The sequence below is a fragment of the Chroicocephalus ridibundus genome, chromosome 1 (assembly GCF_963924245.1).
Source record: "Chroicocephalus ridibundus chromosome 1, bChrRid1.1, whole genome shotgun sequence".
In the NCBI taxonomy this organism is placed as follows: domain Eukaryota; kingdom Metazoa; phylum Chordata; class Aves; order Charadriiformes; family Laridae; genus Chroicocephalus; species Chroicocephalus ridibundus.
Genome location: NC_086284.1, coordinates 58,706,896 through 58,727,482, shown reverse-complemented (window position 1 = coordinate 58,727,482; position 20,587 = coordinate 58,706,896). Strand labels below are relative to the sequence as shown.

The window sequence follows — 20,587 nt, the reverse complement described above, 5'->3', positions numbered from 1 at the left end:
GGTATTAACCATGAGGGAAAAAGTGTTCACACAGACTTAAACTTACTTAGATATTGCTGTGAGACAGAAACTGAGAATAAACAAGACCTGACACTGAGCAAACACTTATTTTTGGAGAACGAAACGAATCCTAAATCTGACACCAAATGACCACGACAAATGTTGTAAAATACATTTATTCATTGTGCGCATTGTGGCCAGACAGCTAATAAGAAACAGGACTCTGTTTAAACACACAAACCCTGAAACTGGAGGAGCCGTACACCTTACGTTGTACAGGAGTTATCTGCTGATTAACATCACGCAGGGTGAAATGGCAGGTCCGACAGCACCACATCCAAGGGTTTCAGGGGGAGTAGCCTGTGGGAAGTCAGTGGCCTTCTAAAACACCTGTGTGAGCCTGTCTTCTTCACTCTTAAGAGTGTGACCAATACCTCCCGAGCTACGCAGGAGGCTCATTGTTTGTATCTTTCCCTATGGTCTCCGTATGCAGAAGGTGTTCAAAAAATGCGTCTCAGTATTTTAAACCCTCTGAGATTTATACCTACTGGATTTTATTCTAGGACCTCTTGAGAAGTAAACTGTTGAGAATAAACATCCTGTCTCAGGGAAATTGTGCTATCACTGCATATATTTAATATTTCTAGACTCCGAACTAGATGTATTCTAACATAAACTCCACTTTCAGGAGCCCATTCCCTGGGCAATTCAGATCAATGTCTTCGTAGTATACTGTCTTGTTAATTTTAGTCTTTTATAGTTAAAATGCAAAGCAGATTTTTTTTTTTTTTTAAATCGTATTTTCTAATTCATGTAGTTTTGGAACACTGTGAAGGAATTGTTCACAACAGATTTTTTTTTTAGGTTACTATTGCATTGTTTTTATTGTAACAAAAATCATTACACAATGGAATAAAAAAAAATAATTAAGAATATGACTGAATGGACACTTAAAATACATCCCATTTTAGTCCTAAAAAAATGATTCAGGGTCTTTATCTCATGGAAATTGAGACTTTATTTACTTTTATTTTAAGGAAAGCAGGAGGGAAGTTAAATGAACATTTTCCTACAAAGTGTGACACAATGGGTTCCCCTCCCCAGGGTGAAGAGCATAAAGATTTTCTTTTTCAGCCTGGGTGCATGCTCGTTCACTTATCTATGCAGCCACTATACTGTACTTGAATGTAAATCACTTGCAAAATGCCACGGCCAATTTCTCAGTTGCCTGTCTCCATAGTATGCCTGCGCATTATGTATTATATGGTTAATAGTGCATCGGCTCCCTTGTGGAAAATCAAGAAAGCTTCCATGTCCTCCTGAAATAAAATGTGGAATTATTTTATCCACGTCCAGCCAGGTCAGGCTGCAGCATGTTCTCGGGAGAAATTCCAGCTGAATTAAGGCAGCACTGTGCTGCATACGGTGGATACAGAGGTACTCGAGGCAGCTCGAACGCAGGAGGTAGTACGGCTATATCAGCACCGTGCTCTCTGTAGACTAATTAGTCCTGCTAAGAAGCAGGATATAACACTCCAAGCTAAATGCTTTGAGGTACTTCACAAATGAGACGATACACAGCTGCATGGTTCCTGCCTTCCCCTCGGGCTGTCCCTGAACCCTGCCGAGGAGACCTTCTGTCTGAAACCCAGGGACCTCTAACATTCACAAGCTGGAAAGCATAAGGGAATCTCCTTTATCAGGTTCCCACAGAGAAGCTCAGTGGTTTGCCCAAGACTGGACAGTAAGATGGGCTATCCTAGGGAGAGAGCCCAGGAAGGCCTGGGAGCTTGTTTCTCTTTCTCCAGTGCTATCTCAAGGCACAGGCCCCACAGCTGGATGCCACCATGGTGTTCGCATAGCTGCACATGCATATGTGAGGTCTGAGACCATGGGGACACTTACACAAACTTTTAGCTCACTGCAGGAATACATACACTCCTTTCTGGGGGTCAGACATCATCCCTGAAATGGGAGAAAAATACTGGGAACAACCGGTAGCTCTGGGCACTGGGGCAGAATTGAATCATCCAGAATGCAAAACTACAGAAAGAACTGGCAGCATTTTAACCTACGAGACACACACAAAGTAAAGATGGTGAAGATGAAACTTAAAGAAGTGTTTTGCCCAGCATTGTACAAAGACAAATGGGAATGAAGGTGAAGAATAAGAATACCAGAGCTTACACCATGTTGCATTGTCCTCCAGATAGTCCTCTGGGAAGCAAGAGGGAAACAGATTCAGGGAACAGAAAAACAAAACAAAACAAAACAAAATAAACCACAGGTTATACCAAACAGGCAACCACAGAGAAGATAACGAGTCTTTATAAGCAGTTGATTTTAAATGAGAAATCTTAGATCATGCTCTACAGAAGCATCTGACCTCAGTGGTTAAAATTATTTAGCTTCTGACAATATTTATCTTAGTGAACTCCAGATGCAATTGCTCGATGCCTAGCCTAAGGTTGTTATTTTTTAGCACTTTGTAGTAGAGGGACAGGGAATAATTTCTCTGAGCTGTTTAAATGTATACTTTCGGTTGAGATGAATCATGCTTTACAAATATTTGATCTCAGTTCAGTTGCCTAAACCTGTGTTTAGACAACTGAACAAAGACCTGTATTTCTCTCTGTTAACAGTAAAAACTACAATCATCTAGACTTCAGATTTAGATAGCTGGTTATCAGTATCTATACTATGGATCTCTGTATTGAATCAGGAAAGTCCTCATTTTTGCTTCTGTTACAGTCAGCAGAGAAATAGAATGGAATCCAGCTACGTAAATATGGGCATAGAAAGTGAATTTAGTAGCTCTGAGGTATCCCATCTTACTTCCAGCCAGGTCTCCTGCAACTTTGTTTTCACATTTGGACATCTTAGGCATCTCAAATAGCATTAGGTGACTATGTTTATGTAGCTGAATTCCACCCAGAGGGACCTGCAGAGAAAAGCTGGGGCTCAGTTCTGTTCTACCTCTTTGATGCCGCATAGCAGGCATCCTCTAGGGTGTCCTACCTGGCCCTCAACTGCCAGTCCAGGAAGGCATGGGCATCCCAAAGGATTGTCCTATCTGCCAACTCAACTAGGTGTCTAAGATACTCCGAGGCATCTCAGTGTTGCATAACTATATGTGGATATCTCGGTTGAGCTTTTCATTTCCCAGTCTGTGAGAGGTGTCTGTGGGTGAATCATTCTCCAAAGATGTGTCTCTCTCCATTGACTTCAGAAAGAGCCTGACTTTTAGGCCCTGTGCTGTGAAGATGTGATTGAATTGCCTGAGCGTAGGTATCTTGAATTGCTTGAGATGCTGCAGTGTATTCTACCTGGCTCCCCACTGCTGCTCCAGAGTTATATTGGTCTCCTCTAGTCCTGTGCCGTATCTGCCAGTCCCACGTTTCAGATACTCTGGGGCGTCTCAGATGGTGCTTTACATCTCTGCTTAGACGGCTCTCCAAGTTCGATGTAACTTCCTAAATACATCTGATGCCTTTTAAACCTTCTGTACCACCGCTTTTGTGGGATATTTATTTATTTATTTTTATTCTTCACATTTCTTGCAAGTTATTTTGATCTATTTCTTGTTTATTAAGCCTTACTGGTTGCAGCTATGGCAATAACACAGGGAAACTGCTCTCCTTGGAATGGAATAGCTGGATTAATCACACAAGTTCAGGCGAGGATGAAGGAGCACTTTCTCAGAAGGGTTCAGTGCCCGGTGATTTCAATGTAGGCTTCTTATGAGGGCTGCTTTGTGCAATTTACCTGGTAAAATATGCTCACCTGAATTAAGCTTATAAATATGAGCAGGTTATGAGGGATATGAGCAGGAGTTAAAAAAATGGTTCAGATATGATACATGTTCGTATAAGATTGAGATGCAGAAGAAATATTTTCTAAACTTGTTCTCTTCTGAGGACATGCTGTCAAAGACAGATAAAAGCAAAACTGTTTGTCATTTCTTTTGAGGCTTACATAGCTGCATGTTTGGACTTTGCGATGACAGTTTAAAGTTAAGTGGTCTGACAGTGTTTTATGAATACAAACTCCAGAACAGACTTCTAAAAGCGCTAATGTAAGACTGAACAGTCAGCTGACTCACAAGGAAAGATTTGTTTCTTGTATCCATAATAATCAAAAGGGGCTTTAACTGTTTGGTGCAACTATCAAAATACTAATATTGCTGTACAGTTGTATCAAGCAAGCAATAGAAGGCGATCTGCGTGCAGACTGGAAAACTGCTGTGAGTGGGATTCTCCTTGTGTCCTGTTAGCGTTGCAAAGGTTAGGAGGACCTGACTGAAGCTTGTCCTCCAGGCTCTGTCTGTGGTTAATGAAGAGAGATACGTGATTCAGAGAATGATTCAGCACATTAAACGCTAAGGATCTAATGTAGGCAGGCTGAATGGTGTCCCTGCGAGGCAGGAGTGCAGCACTTATATCCTTCTGGATAAAATTACCCACGTTGGTGTGAGATGCAGGCAGTGACCTTTCCCAAGTGCTGCTAAGGGATTACAGCTCTGAAACAAGGCCTTCTGCCCTAATCCACGTAAACAGCCTTTCTTTACTCCAGCTGAGGTCAGTGGCCATCTCTAACTCGAGGGATTGTTGGTCTCAACCCAAAAGGAGATAATATGTGCACCACTGCCATTTGGAGATGGATTTGATACCAACACTCGTTTTCAACAGGCCATGAATAGTAATCATTTTTGATATCACCAGCAAGAAAAACAAATAGGTATTTGGCTTGAACACTTTTTAAAGTAAGAGAAGCAATGCTAAGCTCTTTGGTTTTTTTCTGAAATAATGTGTGAACAAACCTAGTTAAATCATACGGAGACAAGTTCCCTTTTGAAAGTCTCTAAGTTATTATCAGTTATAAAAGATTATCTGCATTGGCAATTTTCATTAGCTACAGTCTTTAAAGGCCAGCAGCATATGACACGTCTCTGCTGTATTCGGGGTGCTGCTTAGTATTTTGGAAGCTTGAAGTTTAGAAAAGATATTAATGTCTTTAAAAGTATTCTCCTTATGTGAATACAGAATGTTTCTTAAATCTGTCTTTTTCATTGCACAAATTCTTGAACTATCCTTACAACATAAGAGTAATCGAAGCTGAACTGTGCTACCAGCATTCCTTTTTGTGTGCTCCCTCCCACTTCCTCTGTTTGCAGCCTTCAGCTTTGTCCGCAGCATGATGGAAACCTGCAGGCTTTGGTGACCTTTCACTTTATCTTGACCAATTCTAGATCGAGATCCAAGCCTCTGCACTGAGCAATACACAAGGGCTGGTTCTTTCAATCTAAAGTGAAAGGGTAAAATTAAGAACCTGTCAGATATGGATTGAGCATTACCAGCTAGATTTTTACCCTGAGATCCTACACGGGGTTATGGATCTGCTATGGTAGAAAGACCGAAGTCTACAATAGAGGTAAACACCTTATTTTCTGCTTCTCCTTTTAGGATAACCAGGAGAGCAGAGAACTGATAAACATTGCTTTTTGCTGCAGGGTAACTCTATGTCCTGACTAGAAATGTCATGGTATTTTTTTTCAGTTGAATTGCAATGAAGATTGACAGAATACAGTACATAGATAGAATACAGAATAGATAGAAGCAACTGGAAAGACTTGGCACTGTGGAAGACTACAGTGATCGACAAAGGAATTTGCTGAACGGTGGTGTCAGGGAGATACCCAGGTCCTTGTCGGAATTAGTATATTTGGGCTCCTGCTCAGCGATTTAAGCTGCATATCGCAGAAACCTCTAGACATTTTAGGCTCACACTCAGAACCGTAGCAAGATATTTTGGTGCCCTGGTGCAGCCAGCCCCTGCCTGGTGCCCAGCGGGAGCGCAGCTCACCAAAAAGTCATACTCCCAAATAACGGGGGCTGTTTCCAGCTGGGCGCTCCTCTCCCCTTACTCTTGCTCCGGCCCTGGGCACGACTCTCTTCGGCAAGACGGACCAGTGGTGGGCAAGTGTTCAGCAATAAGCTCAGCAAGCGGAGGGTATGAGATACTGTCTGGTTTAATTCAGGTGCTTTACAACTCTTTAATTTTGCTCATTGGCTTTACCTCGAGATGATTGCTGAGACAGTATTAGCAGCTATAATAATTAGCCCCCTGTAAATCTATAGATGTATAAATAGCAGGAACATCGAAGTCTGAAATGTGAATCCAATGACTGGTAGTAAAGGAAATAATCTTATGCTAAAATCTTGTTTTCAAAATGATTGAATAAATAAGGCAAGATTAATGATCATTGAAGTTTTAGATCATTGAAGTTTTAGCTGATAAAAGTAAATTTTTGAGACGGATGGAAATAAAACAGTGGTAATTTTATAATTCAGTAAAGAAGTAGAACAAATCAATGTGCCTTTGCAAGTGTATATGTTCAAGAACTAGCTGCTAAAAATTGCCTTAATACATAATACCAGTTTTAAACAAATAGAAATGCCATAAAATAGTGCTGTAAATCACTTTTCAAAGAGAATTTAGATTGCAAAGTACCTGTTGTGGCTCATCTGCAGGAAAGTTTATTCTCTTCTAACATTTCTAATACATAAAAAATGAGTCATATTGTTCTCCTGCAATGCAATTCTGTACCATTTGCAATGGAGAAAAAAAGATTTACAGAATGCTAGAACAGCTGGCATAGAAAATGTAGAGTCATTATGAAATTATTAAAAAAAGTTGTGAGAAGATTACCAGTCCTCTGCTATATTATCGAGCCATTTCTACTAATTCGAAATTGGAATATATTTCGCCTTACCAGCCTATCCAAACTTGTGCCAGCAGCAGTTGTAGGTCGTTCCTCTGGGTTATATGGTCTAAACCGGGTATTGAAGTTTTCAGGGACAGAACGGGAAGATCTCAGGGCAGGTGCTGGTTTAGGTTGGCCACATCCTTGGAAAACCTGAAAAAGACATTGTAGATTATATGAAAATCATTAAAAAAGGGAAGCTGGCATTTTATAGCCTCTTTATTCTCTCTTTCATACATTTGGAACCAGCTTTGATTGACATTTTGATAATAGTGAATTGAACACTTGCCCCGCATTAAAACTCAGATTAATAATTAAGCATTATTACTCAGTGAAGGTATAAAAACATAGAGAGACATTAAAACCCCCTTAATTTAGGAAGGTGATTATTGTAAGAAGTTAATATCTGAAAGCATTTTAATTGCTGTCTTTCCAGGAAGAGAAATGAGCAAAAAGAGGTCCTTTGTGGCAGGACTCAGTTGATAATTGTTTTAGTTTTTGTTAAAATGTGGTATTTACCCAGAATCACAGCTCATTCATAATCCCTACCCACAGTTCTTCCTACCTTGTAATTTTGTTTGTAGTCTCAGAGAAAAGGTCAATGATGAACTAGTCTTATAACTGGATTACTTTCTTATTCCCTGCCAATCTCTCCCTAGAAGAGGGGTGAGGCATATAAAGTGGGCAATAGTGGGAATTATTTTCTGCGACTGTGTTTGTTTTCTAGGTATAAAATATAATGTTCAGGGTTATGAAATTTTTCATATGCTTCCATTTGGAAAAAAGTTTCGGTAGCATTTATCTTGTAGGTACTAAAGGACACGGAGGACACTTTTGACTACTCGATATGAAGTATATATCCCAGAGGAACTCTCACAGAAGTTGCTTGGCTGAAAGAAGGTAGAATATTCAGAGAGTTAAATTTTCCAAGTGCTCTGATGAAGTAGGATCCTAGTGTTTGCCTCCGTACCAACTTTTTCAGTTCTGGAATCATCTTTCTTTTCTTGTGCTCATCGCATTTTGGCTCTTTCAACATTTTGCCTCCATTCAGAAGAAAAATAAAAAAGTCAGAATTTATTTAAGGTATATTTTACAAAACCCTAATGCCAGAAACAAACTATCTGTCTGAATGAGCTTTGTGGGGGTGAAAACTCTCATGCAGTTGCTGTGTTTTGTTTGTAGGACCGGATTATTCTTTTTTGTGTGGCAGATAAAATAATAGCTATGTTGTGAGCCAGTGATCAAAAAGACTCATTTCACTTTTAGACTTTTAGATTTTCTGCCTTGAGTGGTTCTCTCTGAAGTAGCCATGGATGTTGGGACTTTTGTTGCTTTCAGGATACATTACAATTGGCTCCTAGCTAGGTTTCCTGATGTTATATTTAGACGTCCCAAATGATTCAGAATTTGCTAAAAGAAATTGATTCATACTAAATTTATGTCCAATCATCACGTCTGCTTTGGCTCCAAGTCCAGCAAGTCAGCTGTTGTATGGCCATTGGGATTTTTAATTTAAGAGTAGAATACTGCTTGGTCTGGTTTGAGAATATCTGTAAGATTTTTGAAATAGTTTCTAGCCTCCCTAGTCATGAGGACTATTGGACAATAAATTAATTTAATCAAGCAGGAAAGATTATCTTAGCTTGTAAAATTCTAAATTTTTCAGCAGGAAAGAATTCAATTAGAGATTAATGTTCAGGATTTATACACGATTGTGTATGATACTGTACAATTTAAAGGGCCAAATATATATCTGTCAGGAGCATCAGTTATACTTACAAAATTTTACTCATATTTCTTCTGACTGAAGATAAACTATGTGCAGAAAACATAACCCTTTATTTAGATATCTATGAAGTCCCATTAAGCCAATTAAGTAATCGGGTATTTTCTTACAAAAACAAGTGACAATTATCCAAAACAAGCAAGTTGGCTTTCAAGGGAAAGTGAGGGCACTGAATCTTCTTAAATTTCAAAGTGTGTGACTGTTAGGCTGCTTGTATGACCATGTGGAGTAACTGTGAGTCTACGTAATCTATCTTTAATTTTTCTTATGACATACTGAAAAAAACCCAACATAGACTTTGTGGCATTTAGCTTCATACAAATAGTTGTAGCAAGCAGTTTTGTATGAACAAATTTACATACAGCCAGACAATAATAGAGAAGGAAATTAGATAGCGATTTTTACATCACAGAAGAAGAAATAATTTACTTTGTAAATGACCTAGCAAAAATGCAGTAAGGATACAATATTCAGTAACTAAATTTTGAGTGCAAAAGAGACATTTTCTAACTCGCGTCCAGCTATTAACTGACAGAAGAGAAAGTGTAAAGCTGGTACCTGAAATTAACAAATGCTTCCTAAGAAGCGGCTTTCAGAAATACTTTCTTCACAATGCTGCTCAGAGATACTGAGCAATTTCTGGAAACATATTCACATGTTTCATTATGCATGCTGTGAATTGGCAGCCTAAATCCACTCTTTTAAAAAAATTGCACTTTATATATGATTGGTATAGCCTGTCTCATCTGAATTTAGAGAAGGGATTCCATTTGAAATTAAGAAACCTAAATTTAGGTGTGGATGCGTAGGTGTCTATATTTAAGCTAAACATCTAAGCTCCCATTTTAGACAGTGGAGATCAAAAGCTCCCTTCAGTTGCTCTCACATCAGTATTTATAATAGTTTGTGATGTCCTGAGATACCCGAAACATCTGTAAGACTGTATTAACTCAAGACCATTCCCCACTGAACTGCAGCTAAAGCTCAAATGGGGTATCCTAGGGTGTCACAAAGAGCACCAGACCTCTAAGGTCAGGGATATGAACGAATCCATGAGATAAGTCAACGGAGCCAGTAAAGAATTACACCTCTGGAGCTGACTAAATGGAGGTATCTACTTCAGGACTAGGAAGTAGATACTGTAAAGAAAGAGTCCTTTTCCCAGGAGAACTCAAGGTTTTGAATCCCACCAGATAGAATTTGTTCTCTCTGAAGCCTTGAGTCATACTGTTATTTAGACATGTGCTAGTGCTCAGTGTTTCCTATTGAGTGTCTCTATATGACTCTGCTCCACTGACTCTCTCATCTTCAGATAGAATAGCATTGATTTTTTCCTGAAGTGCCATTATATCTTTCCTGCACAGGGCTCTGGAAAGAACACGGATAAATGAAGAGGTTTTGTTAATGTGAAACTCGGGGGCTATTTTAAGAAGAACCTTGGATGTAGTTTTATGAAGATTTCCTCCTTATAAATAATACATAGGTAGTCTGCTATGTCATGGAGCTCATTCATCTTTTTAGCTGAAGTAATTGCTGAAAAGGAACATGTATCTATAGGTTAAAATGGCACATCCATCAGCTCAGACAAAAGTAGATTTAAGACTTACTAATGGGAGACTCAGTTATGGGATAGCCTTTATGAAAGTGGAAAAATCTTGGCATGGCAGTCAAATGACACTTACAGCAGCTGAACATATCTGTACAGAAACAGACTGTTTAAAATGCAGAAAATAGTCCAGTACATCGTATTTTGAGTAGCAATGAAGACAAAAGTATGCTGATGCAACCAGATTAGGAATTGTTTCAATTTTGAAGAAAAATGGATGTTATAACATCTTTTCTGCTGTTTTTTGAGTTTTTCTCCACTTCTTGTGAACGAGCAATCTCTGCAGATGTCAACTAGTAAACATTCATATTGCTAAAATGGAACAGATGTAGGATTTACTCTTTGACTTGAAGTAGGAATCAAAGGTAATGGTACTGACACCCTTGTGGGAAGATTGTGAAAGATCCAAAATATATTTGTTTTGGCCAGGATTGAAATAAGCATTTATATGTTACGACTCTCTGAATACGACTCCCTGAATTACCTCAGGGAGGATGAGAATAAGAATAAGGTAAATGTGTGCTATGACTAAGTCTTGGATATGAACTGAGCCATGGGAAACAATATACAGAATACGAAACTTTTACCTGAGAAATAATCAAGCTGTTGCTGAGCACTGAGTTTGGCAGTATAATGTTCAAACACCAAAGAGTCATCCCTGGTGAATAACAAAGAGATTTCAATAATGAAGATAACATGTCTCAGACATTATCAGGAGAAACCCAAGGTAAATCTTTTGCAACCCGACTTCTACCAGAGGGAACACTTCTACTTCAGATAACACCGCTGAAGTCTGGGTAGACCCAGCTTGCAAAGCCTACACTTAAAAAGCGCTGATGTCTTGGGAGGCATCTCAGGCAGTCCAGACTGATTGGTTTTGCACTTTGTGTGGTTTGGTTTGCAGAAGGTACTCCGTCAGAATGGCTGCAGGTGTTAGATGATGAAGCTATGGAAGCTGGTCTTGATGATCTTCGGTCCTTACATTTTTTTGGAGAAGGGAAACTCAGGTCTGATTCAGAGCACGTAGATTCCTCTAGCAGAAAGGCGTTGGGGTCTGACTTTCTAGACCATTGCTCCTTTTTGAAAAGCGTCTCCAGATATTGCATCTGTCAGGAATGTGACTTTCCCCGAGGCAAAATAAGGACCCCGTGTGGCTGTCGTTCAGGGACATGACAGCCACACAAGGTGAGCAAGCATATGAAGCTTCGAGATTTGTGGTCAGACTTTCTAGACAGCCAGTAATGAATATAGACTGCAGTGAAATATCAAGAAAACAGGGAAAGATTCCAGCCTCAGGTTGAACTGGAGGATCTAAACCTAATAGTAGTAGCTGGTTAATGTGAACTGTGCTAAAAGAATCAACCACAATCAGTACACATACAAGAAAAGTTAATGGCCTGGGAACAGAGATGCTCCATTTTATGCAGTGACAGGGGCTGGATATGGCTGCATCTGTACGTCCTTGGCTGGAAGTACAAAGATAGAAGAGGTACATGTGGCACCTCTATAATTCTCTGTCTTGATATTGATGTGCACCCTTCAAGAGTGGAAGACAGAGGGTTTGTGTGTCCTAAGGAACTGAAAGACAAGATGTGAACTCACGCAATAAGCCCTGACTGTCTGCACTGATTAATTGTTAACTCATTGGCTTTTTCTTGGACTGCTCCAACTTTCTCTTTGCAGAATGAAACGGCTCCAGAGGAAGTAGCTCTCAGCAGTATAGAAATGAATCAGGCTGTGACTCTTTGGCCTCAAGATCAGGCACTGGTCCTTGTCCCCCTTTTATTTATTAGTATAACTGTAACCATAAAGACTATTTCTCAGAAGAATAGTGCTGAATAGGAGGTGCATATTTATAGGAAAAAGATATTGGACAAAACCTTCAGTGCTACATCAAGTGAAGAATGGAGGGACAAACCATAAAAGTAGAGACTTAAGAAGTTCACGATGTATTTTTCTGGTGATGTCTAAAACAGAAAACTTCATAATTCACATAAAAGCGTGCGTTCTTACTTATTTTTATACACTTATTATGTTGGAAACCGTACATCGTTGCTCACTTAATTTTGCCTCCATATGCGCAGTAATGTAGAGTCAATGTGTTATATCAAACATACTTCTATTTTTCTCAAATAAATGTCAATATATAATTGCAGCTGGTATAATACCAAACATCATTTTGTGATACAAAGACAAATTGATAGTGCAACTTAATACAAAAGACTTTTGGAATAGGGCAATTTTATATAAATTTTTGAAACAGGAGAGGGATGGACTTTGGATTAGATGAACTCTTGAGTCTTCTGCTGCAAGGAGGATGAGATTAGTGAGAGGTCCTTAAGAAAGAAACTGTTCATTTTCATTCGTTCCATTCCTTTTAAAAGCGAAACATTATACAAAATGTGCCAAAATTATTCTGAATACAGCAGAGCCTCCTCCCAGACGTGAGCCAGACTTTTAGGTAGAAAAAGCTGTATGTCAGTGGTGAAGAATAGTCTATGTGTATGTGGGTGTTGCAGGCATACCATTATTAGTGCATCATCATTTTCTCATTGTAAAAATGCACTGACTGACTTGTGGAAAAATAGCTGTGATTCCTAGTCACCACATTTTCGGTGGGTACAGTCAAATGCAAGATACAAAATCTTTGGAAGAAAGAGAAAATAGTGTGATTTTGGCACCCTGCCTGAAGCTTTCTGAGCAGTGTCTCAGAATAATTGACAAGTGTGGCTTTTCTCCTACATTAGGTCTGCAATTGCATTCCATGCACCCCATTACATCCGGCAAGGTATCTGTCATTTTCACTGAAGCTCTAAGCGGTCAGTATGTATAAGGGGGAAAAATTAGACGACAGATGACTGATTCGAAGTCCACTCATATATCATCTCTACAGATCTGACATGACATAGGAGAACACAGCACCAAACCCAAAGTCTTTGCCTTCTTATACTTGTCTTTAAGAATAAAGCATTTCCATGTGTTAGGACCTGAAAAAAAGATGGATATAACCTAGGAAAACAAGGGAATCATGTTTCAGGAGAGTAATAGTATACACAGACATACACAAAAGCTCCTCAAGGGTAGACAGCTCTGTTGTCTATGAAAAGATAATAAATTTCACTGTTATAATTTGGTTTCTATTTCTCAGTATTTTAAAAAATATTGGCTAAGGTTTCTCTTAGAAGGAAAACTTTACATTGCAAATGGAATTGTGGTGATTTATTAATCTTCAGAGCAAGTAAAATATTTCTGAGGGACAGGAGAATCAGTCTCCTCTCCTACAAATGAGTCGTGAGATGAGCTTGTGCCAAGGTGATGTCATTGGACTCTGGCAGGGGATGCAGCTTCCTGACTAATGTAAAAACTGTGAGAACCGAGCAAGTAAAAAGGAAAATGAAATACACCCGAGCCTTGGGTGAGTTTTCAGTGAAAATATTTTGTCTTTCTTTTTTTGAGGTAAGGGCTGAGTTTGCTGAAGCTAGCTTTTAATTCCCAAAATATTTGAGAGAATTTGGCTGTTAAACGCCTTGATCGCTGCTGCCAGAACAAAGTCTCATCTCACAGGATGTAGACTGCTTTTAAAATCCGAGTAACTTCATGTAGGTTGAAAGTAAAAAGCATCTTGAAGGAAATCTTTAGCAACCTGCAGCGCTGGGGCCATAAAAAACATCTAATTTTGGGTTGGCAGGAAGAATATTAACCTCAGCCTCCTGCCTTTTGTCCTCACATTTTTCCCAGCTGTGGCAGCTTCTTTCCAAGCAATGGAAATTCACTGGCTCAGATGGCAGTCTAGCCAGCACCTGACTGTCTACTGGGAGATCAATGGAAGGTAGAAACTTCTAATGCAGAGAACCTGGCAAACTTGACTTTAGATTCTGAGCCGCAGTGCACTGATGAATATTAAGGAAAAGCCATTAATTGTGGACTATTGGCTCAACAGCACCTGCTACTGAATTCAAAGGATCTTATTAACATGGGGTTCAGAGGTGGTGGTGACCCGTGTATACACACACACACACAAAATGGAAAAGAGGAAGCTGGTATCATTAACTCTGTTTATCTTCATGTCAGAATCCGGACGAAACTCTATCAAACTGAGGTCTAGTAATCGGAGACTGTCCAATGTAATGATATTTCCCTTGAGTGGCTATTAAAGGAGGTTAAAGGGAACATTTTGTGTATTCACCTCAAACACATTGTACTTCAGTCTGACCTAGACAGATCAAAATGTGTTTGGAAGTTAATATGGAGAATCACAGATGAGACACAGGCAGAAGTTACCAAAGGTGCTCTGCACGATATCGCTTACAGAGTTACCGCTAATTTTCAGCACTCTGTTTTCCTTAAATCTTACATCTTTAAATCTTAAATCTCTTACAGCTATTAATTTGGAGTTTACTAAACAGTGCCTTTCTCCCTGCCACTCCCTTTTGAAAACTTCTAGCTTGTTTCACTACATGAAGGATTCAAAGGCAGCCTGGTGAACTGCTGAACAAGCAAAAAGCAATTCCTAGTGGTCTGGATAATCTTTCTTAAAGTCTGGACAGAAAAATGGTGTGTGAATGTCACCTGCTTGTGACATTCAGCAACAGAGAAGGCGCGACTCACACAGTACCTTTGCCGACACCTGCATGCTGTTTTCTTGCATGTTCATGATGGCTTCGGAAATCTTGACATCAATAGGATCCATGACTGATTCAATGTTGAATGGTCCCTCTAATCTCTCCGCTACCAGAAGCATAGCATCTGTTAAAACACAAAGGAGCCATTCCCTTAAAGAAGGGATACTTTTGGGTGCCTCAGACAGACCAGCATTGCCAGCCAGAGGTGTGGGTATTGAGTCCTCCCATGGGGACACATGGCACCAGGACCGTGAAGCCTGCAGTGCAGTTTCCCGGCTGTCAAAAATATCTTCCCCTACCACTGCCACTGCAGAAACAGGAATAAAGGCTGTAAAAGTTGGATTAATAATAGTTGCCATAGCATTATCGAGCTTGGGGTAAAATTATTTTACACAGCGTCACACCACTCGAAGCAGCCAGTGCTTTGGAGCGTGCTTATGTGCTTCCCGAGAAAAAGCAGGGTGATAGAAATGAATCCCTGGGGTATGTTCTTAGAGTTTGTGTGAAATGATGAAAACTTTGATATGATATATCAGGGTGTTATAATTAAAGCAGCTGTTCTTTCTGACCTTAATGATCTCATTTTCTTGCAATATGAACAGCAGATGAATATTGGATTTCTGCCATAGCGTATAGGTATAAACCATGTTTGCCTTGCTACATTTTCAAAACATGGTAGAAAGTTGTATGCAGAAAAATATATTCTTTGTATGTTTTGGATTTTAAAAACAGTCGTTTGCTTAATTTCCATTAGAGCCCCTCTCCAAAATAATTTTATTTTTTTGTGTTCATTGACAGGAAAGAAACAAGCAACTGAATAGAAATTAGCCCTACAGCACATACGTTTGTCTACGCACAGACACAGATTCATCACAGTGTCTATGTCAATAGCCATGTGATAAACTGGATTTATACCATACTTTTGAACACCATATTTGATGCTTCTCTCATATGTTGTAATTTAAAATTTTCAGCATCTAATTACCTTTGAACAGATGCCACTTGCAATTTTAATATGCTAAACAAAAATCGCCACATGCTCTTTTCTTTATCCCTCGGACTTAGGCTCCAAAAGATATTAATCGGGCTTCCATCAAAACAGACCCCATGGATGCTTTGCTGTTGTAAGCACGAGTCCCACGGCAGCTATGTGGAGAAGGCATGGAGCACCCCATAGCCTTGACGACACTTGTCTGGGTAGTCCCAGGACTTCTTTCCAGCCTGCGTGGCCATCTTCTCCCTCCCCACAGGAGCACGCGTGCATGGATGTGTGGGAAGAAGAGGCTGGTGTCTCACCCTAACAGTTGAGAGACAGACACCTGTGCCACAGCCTGACCCTGGAGGCGACAAGATGTTGTTATATGCAGTCAGCGCATGCTTAAAAATCCCACTGAAAGCGAAATCACTTGCCATGTAGTACCACCGCAACACTTTTGCAAATTCAGGTCTAATATTTCGCAGTACTTTTAGGCTGGAAGGAACGTAATGCCAGTTATTTGGAGCGGGGTGCATAGCACTTGCTGCTAACTGTGAGAAATGGTGAGACGAACGGAATTCAGTCACAAACAGAGGTATTATTTTGGCTGTACATTATTTTAAAATTCTTTAGTTTAAAGCCTTTCTAGTGGGAAACTCTGTGAAAACAGCACCTAGCTCTGATAAAGGCAACAAAACAGTTTTCATACACAGACACAGATACACACACACACATATGCACACGCACACACTTAAAGTTAGCAATTTTTCCACATGCAAAGAGGATTTGTAAGTGTGGTCTAGCATAAAGGATTTTCTTACTCACAGGTTTGGAATGACTTGTGTAACACGTTTATGCCTTTGTGCTTTGTGAGTAATGGGCTCAGCCTAAATCCCAGCTGCCACAAGGAGTACTAAGCAGCTTTAGGGCACAGGTCTTGGTGGATGGATTTTGGTGGTTTAGTTCAGGTTAGGGTTGAGATTTGGGTTAATGCATAAAACAGTCACGAGTTGTTTTTTTTTTTTTTTTTTTATGGTAGAAGTAGCCCACAGCTTAAGTTAATGACAGGGTACCTCCTTGTATGAGCACACTTTAGTTTGGGAACTAGCAGGTTGGACAAGTCTAGTGCTAAGCTCAAGTACATGTTTGGGATAATGGACTGTGTTGGAGTTTGGTAAATAGGTAGTTGCTGGAGACCTTTCATGAGAATGGCTTGAGTCCGCTTGCCATTTCTTCTGATGGCATGGGGCGCTAGTTCTGAATTAAATCTTGAAGTGGGATCTAGGTGGCACGTGACAAGTGCATCATCCTTAACTGAAAGACAACCACAGCTTTAATTGTAAGAACAGCCTTTCCTCAAGCAAAGGACCTTCAACTTCAAAATTAATAGTTCTAGGATTTAAAGATCTGTTCCTGGCTTAGACAGTTTGTATCTTTAGAAAAAAACATCTTCCAGTTCATCAGCTCCTATTTTCTGAACCTTAACCCTATCCATAGGCTTAGTCTTTCCTTAGTTTTTGCACTGGAAGTGGGCAGAGGCTGGGAAATGTGGGTAATTCCTGGATGCCAAAGATCTCTGTGAGCTTTTTTGCTATGTTGAGCTTCCTTCTTTCATATAGTATGGTATAGGTCTGATGGTGGGTTCATGAGCTTGGGTTCAAGTTAAGGTGAGAGTCAGGTTTATGTTTCAGTCACATAGGCTACAACTTTATGCTAAAAACAAAAAAAAATGGGAAAGAAAAGAAAAATAACAGAGAGCAAAATCAAGCAGTAGATCCCAGATTGTCCATATTCTTTAATTGCCATCTCCTCTCTGGCTTGGAATGACTCTGGACCACTCCAGGTAGCTATTCACAACACAACTCTGTGGAGAAGCTAGCCTGAAGCACTAAGGCTGTGAGCCAACAGTATCACTTGACCGTGGAGCCCAGCAATCTTTTATTTAGTTAGCATTGTAGCGATATGGCTAGGGACCAATGGTTTAAGGGAAAATTTTAACTTGAAATATCCACACCTTTACTGATGACAGGTACATCTTTATATTAGCAGTCTGTATTTTTATTTTGGAGTTAGAATGTGGGACAAGACTAGTGTTATACTAGAGGCCTATACAGGGATGTATCTGAAGAGGCGGAGGCTGAGAAATGGATTAAATGCTGGGATGGGAGAGCCTTGAAGGGTTAAGTTAAAACAAATTCCTCCTGCAACATTATTTCTGAGGCTAACACAAGTTGTGCTTCCAGTTAAGGCTCATTCAGGGCTCAGCTCAGACTAGAAGTCTTGGGCAATTGCACAGTTCAGATGAGCTCCTACACAAACGGAAAACTAATGTTGTTTGAGGACACACTTTATCTTCTTCAGTTTCAGCAGGTGTGTGGGGCCATGGCTGATTTAGCAGTGACTGGACTGTTGGGTTACTCCTGCGTCCTTCTGGTAGGAGTACCACAAGCTCAGTCAAGCCAAAGAGGATGAGCAAGCGCCACTTCTGTGAACTCCAAAATGATTTTCTTAGCCTCTGCCTGACGGAGCTCTTTCTTCTCCCCTTTCTCTAACCATTATGTTGTCCCTAATACTATGTCAAACCTATCCAGATGATATCTGACAGCCCTAGACCGAGAGAAGCCTTGAAGAGCAAGGCAGCCATATTATTGTAAGTGTGCAGGCCCCTTGGGAACATAATCGCTACTGTAGTTGACTAGCTTCTATCTACTGATTTTTTGAGGTAGCCCTCAGATTAAAATTCAGACTGAATTTCCACTCCTTAACATTGATCTCTAGAATAAAACAACCCACAGTGTGTTGTCTTAAGGTGAATTCCTGCCTTGGAAAACCTTCCCTCAGCTCAGTAGGTTGCATCCTCTTGTTTGCCGACCCTAACCCTCACTCCAGTGCTAAACCCTATTCACTCTCACAATTCTACATGAACATATACAATATATACACAGCAGGTATCCTATGCAATTGAATGACATAAAAGCTGTTAGGTTGAAAGTAGTGAAAATCAGATGAAATTTAATGTTATGAGATTTATGACAGGGCAGTCACAGTGATGTAATGGTCCTTCCCAGGCTGTAGCCCTTCAAATCTATAATCATGTAACAGCAAATACAACACTCTGTTGTCCCAAGTCTCCTTTTTTCTCCTAAAATGTTGTGAATGTTATTACAGGAGAATCTGGAAAGCTTTCAAAATGAAGTTAAGAAAATCTATATGCCTCAGTCTTGAACTCATAATTCTCAAGAACAAACCCTGGAACTCAAAGAAAGCCTAATTCAGTTCAGTGGGACTCTGTGTGGGTTTAATAATTTCTCAGTCAGCTCAGTCAGGTATTGGGAGCTTAATTATTGTTCGTGCTATAAAAACCTGAAAACTAGTTTTGATTAATTGACTACCTGTTTTTTATGTTGTTGGTACACTTGAACTGTATTGTTCAATTATATATATGTTCTTTATTTTTGCCTCTTTTACATTTTTCAAAATCTGCTTTGCTTGGGCTAAGTACATGTTTTCCCTCTGCATATGCGGCAGCACTTGGCAAAAAGCTGGCATCTAATAGACAGGTGAGTGGATCAAGAACTCAGTTTAGGTAAGTCATTCTTGCGTTGCGGGTTTGTTAGTGACTCGGAAACAATAAACATGACTAATTGCTCACTTGAGGACACAGGCTTGCGAAACAGTCCTGAGAAAGTGCAGAGCATATGGCACACTAGGTTCACTTGTCAGTGCCACTGCTCTCGACCTCTCCTGCTAGAGGCGTGTTGTTCCAAACAGGAGTGGGGACCTTTCTGATGCAGTAAAAAGCCCAGGTCTCCTGGAGCCTCACGATGTAGTCCCAGGGGCCCCAAAATGTCTCTGCTGGCTGAGTGCAGCAGCTCTGTTTAACGGTTTTATATTCCCTTATCCAAGCAAAGAAATACCATAGATATTTGACAGTGGATCTTAGAAGGACATTGTTTCATTTTAAGCAACGTATAAGAAAGAGAACCTGCGGAAATTTTAGGTTTATTTCACAGATTATTTTTTTTTTTAAGTTTTATGGGTGCCATTTTAATGAAATGCACAGGACAAAGCTGATTACCATGCTAAGTGATTTACTGTATAACTTAAAAACTCAGAAGGCCGTTTGCGATTTTCAAGATACGGTGATGTTTTGTGAGCCCTGATCATCTCCAGGCGAAATAATGGATAGACTAATAACATAAATAGACAAGAACCTGCCTCTGTTTCCTAGGAACTGCATCAAGCCACTGTCTTTTTGACTTATCTTGATACCAAAATGTCTTCCTGTTTATGGTGCATTTCCTTCAGGGCAGGTAAATCCCAGATTGAAACAAAAGGAGCAGGGACAAGGACACTGATTTATGAGACATCTGACAAGTGAAAAAAAAACCCAAACTAGACTGAAATATGAAGTTCCTGTAAAAACAATCAGTGCCTCCTTTTTCTTGCTACCTTTCTATCATTAAGAAAACGTAAGGAGGGTCTGATAAGGAAAACTCAGGGAGCTGATAAGGGAAGGCATTTTTTGAGTCTGTGTTAGTTTGTCTGTAACATCAGTTTTTCCTTTCACGCACACTTTGTTGTTCTTCTACTTTTAAATTATCAGTGAGATTCCATCAGTGGCTGAGCTTTCCCCAGGGAAATTCAGAAAAGCATCTGTGGATGAAGTCTCTAAAAATGTTGTTTCTTCAGGGAGACAAAGAATGGTAAAATACTAAATTGCACGTCTTTCACAAAATTGTCAGGTGTATTTTGTTTTGGGAAAAAAGGGAGGAAGATTTTGTCTTAAATTCCCTATCAGGAGGTTTCTTATTTTTCTAGTCCCACGTACGTG

At 39.8% G+C, this 20,587-nt stretch overlaps 1 protein-coding gene across 1 annotated transcript in view; it reads right to left on the bottom strand.

Annotated features, from left to right (window-relative positions):
* GPC6 (glypican 6) overlaps nucleotides 1–20,587 on the bottom strand; it is a 777,821-nt gene that overhangs the window by 56,442 nt on the left and 700,792 nt on the right. Inside the window, exons 5-7 of the mRNA XM_063336315.1 lie at nucleotides 14,771–14,901; nucleotides 6,773–6,916; nucleotides 2,188–2,217 (exon numbers count right to left, since the gene is read on the bottom strand). Coding sequence (XP_063192385.1) covers nucleotides 2,188–2,217; nucleotides 6,773–6,916; nucleotides 14,771–14,901 — 305 coding nt within the window. The remainder of the gene's footprint in view (nucleotides 1–2,187; nucleotides 2,218–6,772; nucleotides 6,917–14,770; nucleotides 14,902–20,587) is intronic.